Source organism: Ochlerotatus camptorhynchus, unplaced genomic scaffold (assembly GCF_037179485.1).
Source record: "Ochlerotatus camptorhynchus isolate MF236.1 unplaced genomic scaffold, CSIRO-AGI_Acam_v1.1 ptg000696l, whole genome shotgun sequence".
Taxonomy (NCBI): Eukaryota; Metazoa; Arthropoda; class Insecta; order Diptera; family Culicidae; genus Ochlerotatus; species Ochlerotatus camptorhynchus.
Genome location: NW_027041172.1, coordinates 417,620 through 430,214, shown reverse-complemented (window position 1 = coordinate 430,214; position 12,595 = coordinate 417,620). Strand labels below are relative to the sequence as shown.

The window sequence follows — 12,595 nt, the reverse complement described above, 5'->3', positions numbered from 1 at the left end:
GTTTAAAATGTATGTTTCCTCAAATGCAGTGATAGATCATAATACATAGTTATCAAAAAGTTCTATAAAGGCACATCTGTTTAAATGTAGCTGAATTAATCATCATACCTTTTCCAGGAGTTCATTGTAGGTTACCCGACGGATGGTGTTAGTCATGGGGCTATCATGGATGAGTGCAACTTTTTTGCCCTTGTTATTCAGAACGTGACGATCTAACGCATTATAACAAGCATTCAGCTGACCTCCAACGTACCTTGAAACATATAACGAATTACATTTTTTATCCACAATTAATGCTTTATTACTAGCTAAAGAGTACATGGCAATATTGAGGTAAGTCGTTTTTAAATATGATTTTCAGAAGCATTGTTACCGAATTTCAACATTGAATTTGTTTAGTGTAGTCATTGGCATAGTTAATGGGCGTGCTTATGGGACCAGGCCCCCTCAAGAATGATCTAATCCCTCTCCAGATGTTGTTGGTGACTTATATCATTTAAATTGTCGGTATAAGATCCACTAAACAATTCTGGAGAGGATCTGACCCCATAGGCAGAGCCCCATTAGCTACGCCAATGGGTGTATTGTATAGGACTCATAATGTCCAACAGCTAAAATTAACGTCAAATTTTGATGAATTAATGGCAAATTTAGAAATATTACAAGACAAGGGTGAGATTCTGTTTCATGGGCAATAGGGAGTGATTCGCTCTAGATGTACTGAACCCGTAATGACTAAGTGGAAAGAGATCAGCCACTGCACTGGGCTGGGTTCAATCGTCAAAGGAAGAGGTTATACTCCGGTGAGTGAAGCAATCAAAAGTTCGGAGCAAGCATAGCACCGGTGGGCACCGGTGGGTTGGAGACAATGACGGGGGTTAAATCTTGATTCGACTGTCAATTGGTCATCTTTGGCCCTCTCTACTGGCCTTTCCAACCACCAGCTGTCATCATTGACTACACCTGTCGGTCCTACAGGCTTATCTCCTAGATTAACTACGATTCGTTATCATTGGCTGCTCATAACGGCCCTACCAATGGTCATAATTTGCCCCACCTGCCGGCCCACGTGGATTAATTGGCCGACTTACCACCATTTGTCTTCATCGACCGTTACTACAGGGCCCACGTGGTCCCTTCAACTCTTCCCGACCACCCGATCGGTCACACGAGACATGCGCAACTGTCGACCATCCTCACTTATCGACACTGTCGGCATCACCCGGTCATATAACATGGCCAGATCACTTGATTGACCGCACGAAACCTTACAATCTACATTTGTTATCATCGGCCATTCCTACAGAGACTGTCATATGACATTTTAGTTTAGTACTGTACGTTATATATATATATATATAACACCGAAGACAACAAATCAAGAAGACTGGCAACTCTTCCATTTTCTCAGACAGGTACAATCGCGTCATCTGCCGCTCAAAGGTAAATGCTTCGAACGAATTTGATAGCGAAGATAACATCCTCAGAAGAAAGGTTTGTGTATTTGCTCACTTTTCAATGCGTTGCTTCCACCTTCACTCAAGCGTAGCGCTATTATATCTGTCGCTTGGATTCTGGCAAAGTTGCCAATCTTCTTGCTATGATGTCTTCGATAACACACTAAAAGGAACGTATAACTGGTACATCTACCCTATATAGGTATATATTTGGTCCATTTCCGTTCTATCGAGCAGAAAACATTTATAATATCAATTACTTCACCGTGTAAAGCATTTGTTCCGATGTATTAATTGATAAGCTACAACACAAAGATTACTAGAGCGCATTATATGAACTGATCTCAAAACAAAAAAGCGCTCCTTGCGAAACCATTTTTTCAATCTTCATTCGGCGAAGAAAAACTCAGTCCCAACATTTCAAAAGGGCGAAACTGACAAATGTAAACAAAATGAGTTTTTTTTATAGAAATGGACAGCAAGTGATGCAATACTAGGAACAATTTCATAAAATTTCACAAAAAACATGTTTTGTCACCCTAAATTAACATTTACAAAAGGCGTAACTAACTTTTGTAGTTTAGTATAGTGAAGTTAATTTCGCTCCTCGGTTTGTTCGCCATCAGCGAGGGCAAAACTGCATCAAGGTTTGAATTGTGGCCTAATTTTTGATTTCCGTATTTTTGATGGTTTTCATGCGATTATTGCAGTATTTTTTATGTATAACATAGTCTCGTAGCCATAGCGTTTACAACGGTTAAAAAAATCTCCCAGGGTACCCCACCTACGTATATCTAGTTGTAGTTGCTAAAATGCATTATTCTCAAAAGAATATTTCAAGATTGCCCACAACTCAAATTACCTTAAGATTGGAAACCCCAGAACCCGATTCGGATATGTTGTTTTCACGAATCCAAGTTAAAGATCATGAATCGTGTTCATGAATCGTCGCAAACGGAAAACCAGCTGCTGGGTCAATTCGCTGCTATCGACGTACAATAGATCCAGCTGATTTCTGATGGATTAAACAAACATAAAACCAACGCAATCAGCATCATTTCCTTGATCCTTTGTACGGCACCACTTAGAAGCAATTTGTTACTGAAAAGTACCCGCACACAAGTGGCCTCCGTTTGATCTAGCATGTTCAGTTTCTATGATTTTTGCGCGTTCATTACCGCTGTAAGATAAAATTAAAACTTTGACAAATCTATCAGAGATGATGGTGGTGATTTCTTTTTTGTTTGTTTTCACAATCATTCAAATTTTGAATTAAATTAAATTAAAGAAAACGAAAGAAATCCAAGACATAAAATTTGTGCAAAATGAAACCCGAAAAAAATTAGGTGCTGTCATTGGGGCCAAATTGCCAGTTTGTCAAACAAAAGGTACAAAAACGAAAAGGCGTAATCTAAATTTATGAATTTAAAGGGCAAAATCTAATTTTGGGGATTTTTAACATTAAAAACACAAAATAAAAATCTAAACTTCTATGAACTGATTAACAAGGGTCAACTCAGGCTGAACGGTGCAAATAATTGTTAGTTTCGCCCTTTTGAAATGTTGATACCGAATTATTGGCGTTTCACTGAGTAACACGGTCAATCAGAACGACTCAGCGACTGAATTCAATTGACTCAGAGCATTTTTTTTCATACGAAATTTACTAAGTATGAGTAAATTTCGTATGGAAAGAAAATGCTCTGAGTCAATTGACCACTTTGTCAAACAGTTTTGGCGTGACTTTCTACCAGAGATTTCACAAAACTGGACCAACTAATTTCTGTTTTTGTATGAAATGCATAAATGATGGCTACTTTTCTTGTGGTTCTACAAGAAAAAATCTCAAAATAATGTTTTATTTCAAAGTTCGAGTGGCAGTAAACGTCATTTTATCTGCTCGAATGGAGTGGTTAATTGAAATCAGTCGCTGAGTCGTTCTGATTGGCCATGTAGGACGGAATTGAAACTCGTTGGACGAATTTGGAATCAAGAACCGGTGATAGATTTCTAACAATATCTCAACAACTTATGACTCTTTATAAAATCTATGGAAAGGTAGATACATTTTGAAGTCATCTATAATAGGAAAATTCCTATTTTTGTTCGATCCCGTTAAAAAATAGAGATAAAGCGCGGGTTATTAGATCAAAACCGAAGACAACAAATCAAGAAGACTGGCAACTCTTCCATTTTCTCATACAAACGTTATGAGACAGGTACAATAGCGTCATCTGCCGCTGAAAGGTAAATGCTTCGAACGAATTTTATAGCAAAGATTACATCCTCAGAAGAAGGGTTTGTGTATTTGCTCATTTTTCTATGCGTTGCTTCCACCTTCACTCAAGCGCAGTACTACTGTATCTGTCGCTTGGATTCTGGAAAAGTTGCCAGTCTTCTTGATTTGTTGTCTTCGTCAAAACCCTATCAATTGTGTTTTTACATACGAGGCATACAATTTGTTTTGGAACTGCAAATATCTTGCGTGCTGTCAATTTTAAAGCTATCAGAAAAAGATATCGAACACCTGTTACATGACCAATATCCGCTGTAGGATAAGCTATAAGATTACATTAGTGATAGAGTAAAATCTTCTCCTTCCAGATTGCATTATTGGCTTGTACGAGAGCAAAAAAGAAAAAAGTGAAAATCACCATCGTTTCGTTTTCACAGCAGCTCTTCGACAAACATCTCGTCTAGATTTATTATTTCATTATATTTTGCAAAAGTAAATACAACGATATGGACCTGTCGGTACATAACCGTATCAAAGTACCATATTTATCTAAGGTAAACAAATCAAATAAATCAGTCACATGTAATTCCCAAAAGATTTTCATGCTGTAACATTTACTCCCACTCAACGCTATGATGAAGTCAACGTTGCTTATCGTATTTGTAACGAGGGGCAGCGGTAAAGCTTTTCGTTGTTGTTTGATATACTTTGTCATAATTGGATGATAAGGTGGAAGCATGCAAGATGTCAAAAAACTGTAACACTGAATTTCCCTGAGCATATATGTATCTCATCTCATATGGTGTATAGTGTTAAACATAATGTTTGCCTCCTCACACGAATGATATGCACTTATGTACATACATACATTAATGTTTCTTTTTTTAAAACCACAAGAGGATGCAATGTAGCATAGCATATATAGCAATTCACATGCAAGAAATTTCAAAATATTCGAACGTAGTGTATGTATGGCGGAGTCATTGAAGCAAACTGAATCAAACAAAGCTACACGCAAAACAAAAGGCATATGCTAAAAAATATAAGCATCTGTACGAGAACTTACCCAACCGAGAAATGTAATATTCTATTTCAGATGTATATAAATTATATACAGAATTTATCCACCGCATAAACAGGTATTAGGTTAGGTAAAGAGACCTTCAGTCATATATATCATAGCAGATGTTGTAATGTGTCTGATAGTATTTTTTTAATGTGACATTTATGTTAGCTAAATATTTGAACAAATTTTGTTTTCTCAACTGAAAAGTTCCACGTCAAATGACGATTCGGAAAAAAATGATTCACATTTTTGCTAAAACTCGGCCATTGTGGATTTTGTACAATTTCAAAATGGCTTCTTTGAAATTTTACAACAAAAAATGTAGCACGGTAACGGCACTTCTGATTGAAATGACATCTGAAACAAAGTTGTAGAGATAAATAATGTCTTTCTAGGAAGAATAAACAGAAAAATGTTTTTAGTAATTTCAAGTAAAAATCCCATAAATATGTCGTAAATCTAGATATTTCTAAGTTTCCAATTCCGAAAATGACATTTTAAAAAAAGTTCATGAAAAAGCAAACTTTTGAAATGTTTGAAATTATGGATACTTTAAAATTGACAAAAGTCTTTTGTACAATTTTTTGAACTTTTGGTTTTTTTAATTTAATTTAAACTCAAATAACAATATTTAAAACATTTTAAATCATACAAAAAAGCGTACTAACAAAAAATTTAAAAAAAAAATACCAAAAGTTTCTTTTTGACCAGAAGTACGATTTTTGTCATTATTCAAGTGCTCATGGTTTTAAACATTCCAAAAGTTTGAATTTTTCATTATCTTTTTTTTTTAAATAAAAGTTTCGAAATCGGGCAAGGACATTTTGAAATATTTGGGCTTTTACCATTTTGGTTTTGTTTTTTTTTTACTAAAAAAATATAAAACAAACCTTTTTTATTTTATTTTTTCCAGAAAGGCAAATGTTTCTCTACAACTTTGCCTCAGACCGTATCCAGGCTACATTTTTTTAAAAAAAAAATTCATGGATGCAATTTCTGCATACTTTTCATGCAAATCTGTAATAGAATCTTACATTTCCCGATTGGATGTATGATTTAATTGCGTTCAGAAAATCATTCTTCATATTTAAAAAAAAAAAGTTGTGTTACCAATGATCACCAAACTTACACTATGTCTAGAATAAACGGTTGCCCCAACACGTCACGTTTTTAGGTGAAGCTATATTTATGAGGCTGCATTTTCCTACTGGCGTGTAGGTGTTTAGTGAACTCCCTAATACGGACGAGCTCCACGTTCTGACAGACGCCGATGCACTATGGGCAAAAGATAGTCCAAAATTACCCAAAACTTAATATATCAAAATGACGCCGGCCATAAACATGGACTTTTCCGAAGGATAAAAGTTTAGGGAATCGATTGCGCGTGGTTTCAAATGCCTTATGTGTTAACAATGTGTAATAAAATAGTTTTTTTAATCAATAGTTTTTTTTATTATTTTTCAATAGTTAATCAGTTGAATTCTCAAGATTACATATGGACGAGAATAAAAAGCACACAGGGAAGCTAAGATAAGTACTGACTACTTAATGGTAGATTGACAAACATGAGACGCACCAAAAAGTCGTGGATCACCTGTGCCCATGGGAAGAAAAGAGTCAAGACTGTCGTATAGCACTTAGAATGCCATGAACTCTTTCAAAACTATCATTTTGTCAATTTTAGAGATACTGAAGGATTAACCGACAAATTAATGTAATTAAACGCTTAAACGTATTCTATCTTTTACCTTTATATACACAGCAAAAAAATAATTTTAAATTTGAAAGATCTGGAATTTTTTAAATAGGTTACCGATTCAACTGTAATTTAACATCGACCATCTGTAATGGGTATTTATTTAGATAACAAAAATTAATTACTTACGGAAAATATCTACGATTCCCTCAGCCTCAATCATTTCACCTTTTTATTTTTCACAAAAACGAACTCAAACCCGATCGAAAATCACAATATGGCGGAATTGACGTTTACTGAGACCGTTATCGAACTCGGTAATGGAACGCTTTGTTCGAAAATTCAGTAAAATATTTCACCGAAGTCAGTGATGAAGCTGATTTACAGACCGATAAAATTGATTACCGTTTTCGTTAAATTAAAATGAAATCACCGAAATTCATTTATTTCATTTACAGTTTTCAGCAATAAAGCGAGAAAATACCGAAACATCTGTAATTTTTAGGATAACCGATTTAAGACGGCATTTTTTTACCGAACCCAGGGTCTCTGTTTAAGTGTATATAATGGTTACGTCCCTGATATGTGGTTTAGTTTTCTACTCCTGTGTTTTAAACAGGGTTTGTTAACCTTCTTATGTTACTTGATTTTAAAATCATAAATTGTTAACACAACTCATGGCCAGATATCAAACCACGTGGTCCTACTTACCCCATATTCTGAATGAATAAGCGGAATAATCGACCATTTTTCCATCACTTTAATTTTACTCAATCCAAATTTGATGTTCATAGGAATTTTTCCCTATTTAAAACTGAGCACTTCTTTGTTGTAATTTTCTATATTTATTTTTAAGCTGCAATAATTATTTGAGTGCAAAGTAAAAATTTAAGCGCCGCCGGTGGTGTAGTGGTAAGCGTGATTACCTCTCACCCCAGCAGCCCTGAGTTTAATCCCAGTCGGCGCCGCCGGGATGTTCTGAGGCATAACATCTCTGATCACGCCTTCCTTCGGAAGGGAAGTAGGCTGTTTGTGCTGAGCATCAATGCAAGGGAGACAGCTCGCACACCTAAACCCTACCTATCGACCCATCAACTCATGAACCGAGGACCAACGGCTTGTTGGTCCTCGGTTCATGAGTTGATGGGTCGATAGGTAGGGTTTAGGTAAGCGAGCTGTCTCCCTTGCATTGATGCTCAGCACAAACAAGATCGACGGAGAACAAAAAAATATAAGGAAAAAACAAAATAGAAAATTTGGCTAAGTTAACCGCTAAGTTGTTATTATTTTTTTATATATATTTCGTTCATAAAATAGATCATATTTGAAATTCGGTTAAATGACCTTTGGCAAAATGACCTTCGGCGAAATGACACAGCCCCTCCGATTTATACCTGTTGATATTAATTATTTCCTGTTGGTACCTAAAAGCGCGATAGCACTAAGTATATTCTATTTTAATTCCTTGATATGTTTTCAGTGTTCAGTGTGATCCGAGGGGGGCGACACATCTAAATCTCAATTCTAGATGCTCAAAAAATCTCACACTAGCGAATCAATCTTCTAAAAATCTTCTTTTATTTCTAGCATCTACTTACATCGCGCATCATCTTTTTGCAGTAAAGCTTCACAATCGCCATCAATCCTCTTTCTATCTACTCAGCGTACGCGCAGCTAGCCACAGCAAATCACAATCTTTCCTGCATCGTAGATAGAGTCGCCCCCCTCGGTGTGATCAGAGATTTTATGCATCGGAAAATCCCGACGGTGCCGACAGGGATTGAACCCAGGCCCTTTGTAGTGAGCGGCAATCAGAGCGTTAAATCATTGACGGATCTATTTGCTTTTTGCTGAAGGAAGTGTTACTACTACCTAAAGCTACAACAAATTTAAACAGCACTTTTCAGTGCTCAACCTGTAAAAATTTTCTACCTTGTTCAACTCTTATTCCTCTTCGATCCTTGTTTGGACCCTACCCGAGGTAATCCTTCTTGGATATCGATTTGGAAAATTCCTCTTCGATCCTTCAGATTCTTATTGTAATCTGCTTGGAAGTCGATTTGGATAAAAATTTACTGCCGCCATGGCGCCTAAACGCAAAAGAAAGGGGCAAACTCTTGACCCCCCTTCTGATGAAATTAATTTGAGTAATCAATTTGATTTGCTCACGGATGATGAGAATGATCCATCATCCAAGAAAAATTCTAGTAAACTTTCCCGGCTTAATGCCAAGAAGGAAAAGATTCCCCCTATTGTGATAACCACTACCGATTTCCATGCTCTTCGCATGGAACTTTTGAATTTCGTGAAAGTTAAGTTTTCACTACAAATTGGACGTCGGGGTGAATGCCGTGTATTGGCTGAAACCTTGGACGGATTTAAATGTCTTCTCAAGTATCTTACTGAGAAGAAGCACAATTTTTTTACTTACGACACCAAAACTGATCGTGTGTTCAAGGTTGTCATGAAAGGACTGCCCAGTGGTGAATCCCTGGATCAGATCAAAGATGAACTGGCAAAATTACTTGGAGTTGTGCCACTCCAAGTAATCAAAATGAAAATGAAATCCCGTCCTGGCGATTCGCGCAACGGGATTTCTAATGATTTTTATTTAGTTCACTTCAAGTCTAGTGAACTGAACAACCTTAAGGCCTTAGAAAAAGCTAGCCTTATGCTCCATGTCCGAGTGAAGTGGGAACACTTCAGGAAGACTGGAGGAAATTTCCAAAACCTCACTCAGTGCCGTAAGTGCCAGGGTTGGGGTCACGGAACTAAAAATTGCTACATGCCAGCTAAATGCATGAATTGTGGTGATTCCTCTCACGCAAAGGACGACTGTCCTGTGAAGGAAGATCCTAAGAAATTTAAATGTTCAAATTGTGGTGAAAACCACAAATCCAATTTTTGGGAATGTAAGACTCGCAAAGCGATCCTACAATCTCGTTCTGACCGTCAGGTAGGAAACGCTCCACGTTTCCGACCAGGTACAAATTCCTCTGCTGTTAACAACGGTCAGCGAGGAACAAATTCTACATTCGTACCCGTAGGTACAAATAACTCCCCTGCTTCAAATGTTTCATCTGTACCTACTCCCCTCGCTGCTAACAATGTTCAGCGAGTTAATGGAGCTACCTATGCTGCTATTGCAGCGGGTAGAAATCAAAATACTAACCAACGTTCTAACGGAAATTTTGACAATTTTGACTTAGGAAGCATTACTGCCCCCAAAATGGAATTTTTACAGAATTCATTTATTGACATGATTTCTGATATGCTTAAATCTAACTCCATGTTTGATGCTATTCAAACTGGAGTAAAATTTGCAAATAATATTGTCATGACTTTAAAATTCAGTAATGGATTTTAAAGCATTAAATATTGTAAATTGGAATGCTCGATCTCTTAAAGATAATGAAGACGAGCTATTTAACTTTTTGAGAGTTCATAACGTGCATATTGCCGTTATAACTGAAACGTTCCTTAAACCTGCCCATAAGGTTAAGAAGGACGCAAATTACTTGATTTATAGAAATGATCGTCTTGATGGACCCTGTGGTGGCGTTGCCATCATTATTCATAGACGAATCAAACATAAAATTCTTTCTTCATTTGAAACCAAAGTTTTTGAAACTTTGGGAGTTTCTGTTGAAACAAAATTTGGACAACTTACGTTTATAGCTGCCTATTTGCCATTCCAATGCGTAGGCCAGCAAAAGAATTTCCTCAAGGGTGACCTCCAGAAACTTACCCGTCATAGGTCTAAATTCTTCATTATTGGTGATTTTAATGCAAAACACCGCTCATGGAATAATGCTCAAAGCAATTCCAATGGTAATATTCTGTTTGATGATTGTTCTGCAGGTTATTACACTATTCAATATCCAAACAGCCCAACATGCTTTTCTTCTGCAAGAAATCCCTCCACTATTGATTTGGTCTTAACTGATTCATGTCAACTTTGTAGCCAATTGGTTACCCATGCTGACTTCGGTTCTGATCACCTTCCAGTAACTTTTGAAATATCCCAAGAAATAATTTGTAATCCCAACAGCTCTACTTTCAATTACCATAGAGGTGATTGGGAGCAGTATCGAACATTTATGGAATATAACTTCGATCCAAACATTCCTTTGCAAACCAAAGATGAAATTAATTATGCTCTTGAATCTCTGACTACTTCTATAGTTGAAGCAAGAGCTGCCTCAGTACCAAAATGCGAGGTTAAATTCGATTCAATTATAATAGACGATGATCTTCAGCTCTTGATCCGTCTTAAAAATGTCCGTAGGAGACAATATCAAAGAACACGCGATCCTGCCATGAAAGTTATCTGGCGGGATTTGCAAAAACAAATTAAAAAGCGATTCTCTGCCCTGAGGAACAAAACTTTTGAAAATAATATTTCTAAATTAGACCCGAGTTCCAAACCCTTTTGGAAACTCACAAAAATTTTGAAAAAAACCTCAAAAGCCTATTCCAGCGCTTAAAGAAGGTGGTAAAATTTTGATCACAAATTTGGAAAAAGCTCAGAAACTTGCTAAGCAATTCGAGAGTTCCCATAATTTCAGTTTGGGTCTTACTAGTCCTATTGAGAATCAGGTTGCTCGGGATTTTCTGAATATTTTCTCTCGGGAAAATATGTTTGATGATTCCTGGGGGACTGATTTGGACGAAGTAAGGTCTATAACTAAAAATTTTCAAAATATGAAAGCTCCAGGTGATGATGGAATTTTCTATATCCTCATCAAAAAACTCCCAGAGAGTACCTTGTCTTTCTTGGTAAAATTATTTAACAGATGTTTCCATTTGGCATACTTTCCTGATAAATGGAAAAATGCAAAAGTTGTTCCAATTTTGAAGCCGGATAAAAATCCAGCTGAAGCTTCTAGCTACCGTCCAATAAGTTTGCTTTCTTCAATAAGTAAACTTTTTGAAAAGATAATTTTAAATAGAATGATGCTTCACATCAATACGAACTCAATTTTTGCAGATGAGCAGTTTGGATTTCGCCATGGGCATTCAACTACTCATCAACTCTTAAGAGTTACCAATTTAATTCGTTCAAACAAATCGGTAGGCCACTCAACTGGAGTTGCTCTTCTAGACATAGAAAAAGCATTCGACAGTGTTTGGCATGAAGGTTTGATTGCTAAATTGAAAAAGTTTAATTTTCCACTTTATATTATGAAATTAGTTCAAAATTATTTAACTGACAGAACTCTACAGGTAAATTATCAAAATTCCAAATCTAATCGAGTACCTGTTAGAGCAGGAGTTCCTCAGGGTAGCATTCTTGGGCCTATATTGTATAACATTTTCACTTCGGACCTCCCTGATTTGCCTCAGGGTTGCCACAAATCTTTGTTCGCTGATGACACAGGCATTTCCGCTAAAGGAAGAAGTCTTCGTGTTATTTGCAGCAGACTGCAGAAAAGTTTAGATATTTTCTCTTCTTATTTACAAAAATGGAAGATTTCTCCCAACGCTTCCAAAACTCAACTTATAATATTTCCACATAAGCCTAGAGCTTCCTTTTTGAAACCTAGTAGTAGTCACAAAGTCACTATGAACGGAGTTCCAATTTCCTGGTCAAACCAAGTGAAATATCTTGGATTAATACTTGACCAAAAATTAACTTTTAAAGATCACATTGAGGGCATTCAAGCCAAATGTAACAAATATATAAAATGTTTGTATCCTCTTATAAACAGGAAATCCAAACTTTGCCTGACGAATAAACTTCTAATATTTAAACAAGTTTTTAGACCGGCCATGCTTTACGCTGTGCCAATATGGTCTAGTTGCTGCACTACCAGGAAAAAAGCACTTCAAAGGATTCAGAACAAAATTCTGAAAATGATTTTGAAGTTGCCTCCCTGGTACAGTACAACCGAAGTACATAGAATTTCGAATGTTGAGACTTTAGCACAAATGTCCAACAAAATAATTAATAATTTCAGGCAAAAATCGTTGCAATCCTCAATTGCAACGATTAGTTCCCTTTATACTTAGATAAGATTTAGTTTTAGTTTTTAGTTTTAAGATATCAATTGTTATACTGACATGCAGGTTAAAAAACCTGTTTAAAATACTGAATTGCCAAGACATGAACAATGTAAAAACACTTAGATATATATCAT

At 36.3% G+C, this 12,595-nt stretch overlaps 1 protein-coding gene across 1 annotated transcript in view; it reads right to left on the bottom strand.

Annotated features, from left to right (window-relative positions):
- LOC135714698 (acyl-CoA synthetase short-chain family member 3, mitochondrial) overlaps window positions 1-12,595 on the bottom strand; it is a 37,767-nt gene that overhangs the window by 8,331 nt on the left and 16,841 nt on the right. Inside the window, exon 3 of the mRNA XM_065238086.1 lies at window positions 109-253. Coding sequence (XP_065094158.1) covers window positions 109-253 — 145 coding nt within the window. The remainder of the gene's footprint in view (window positions 1-108; window positions 254-12,595) is intronic.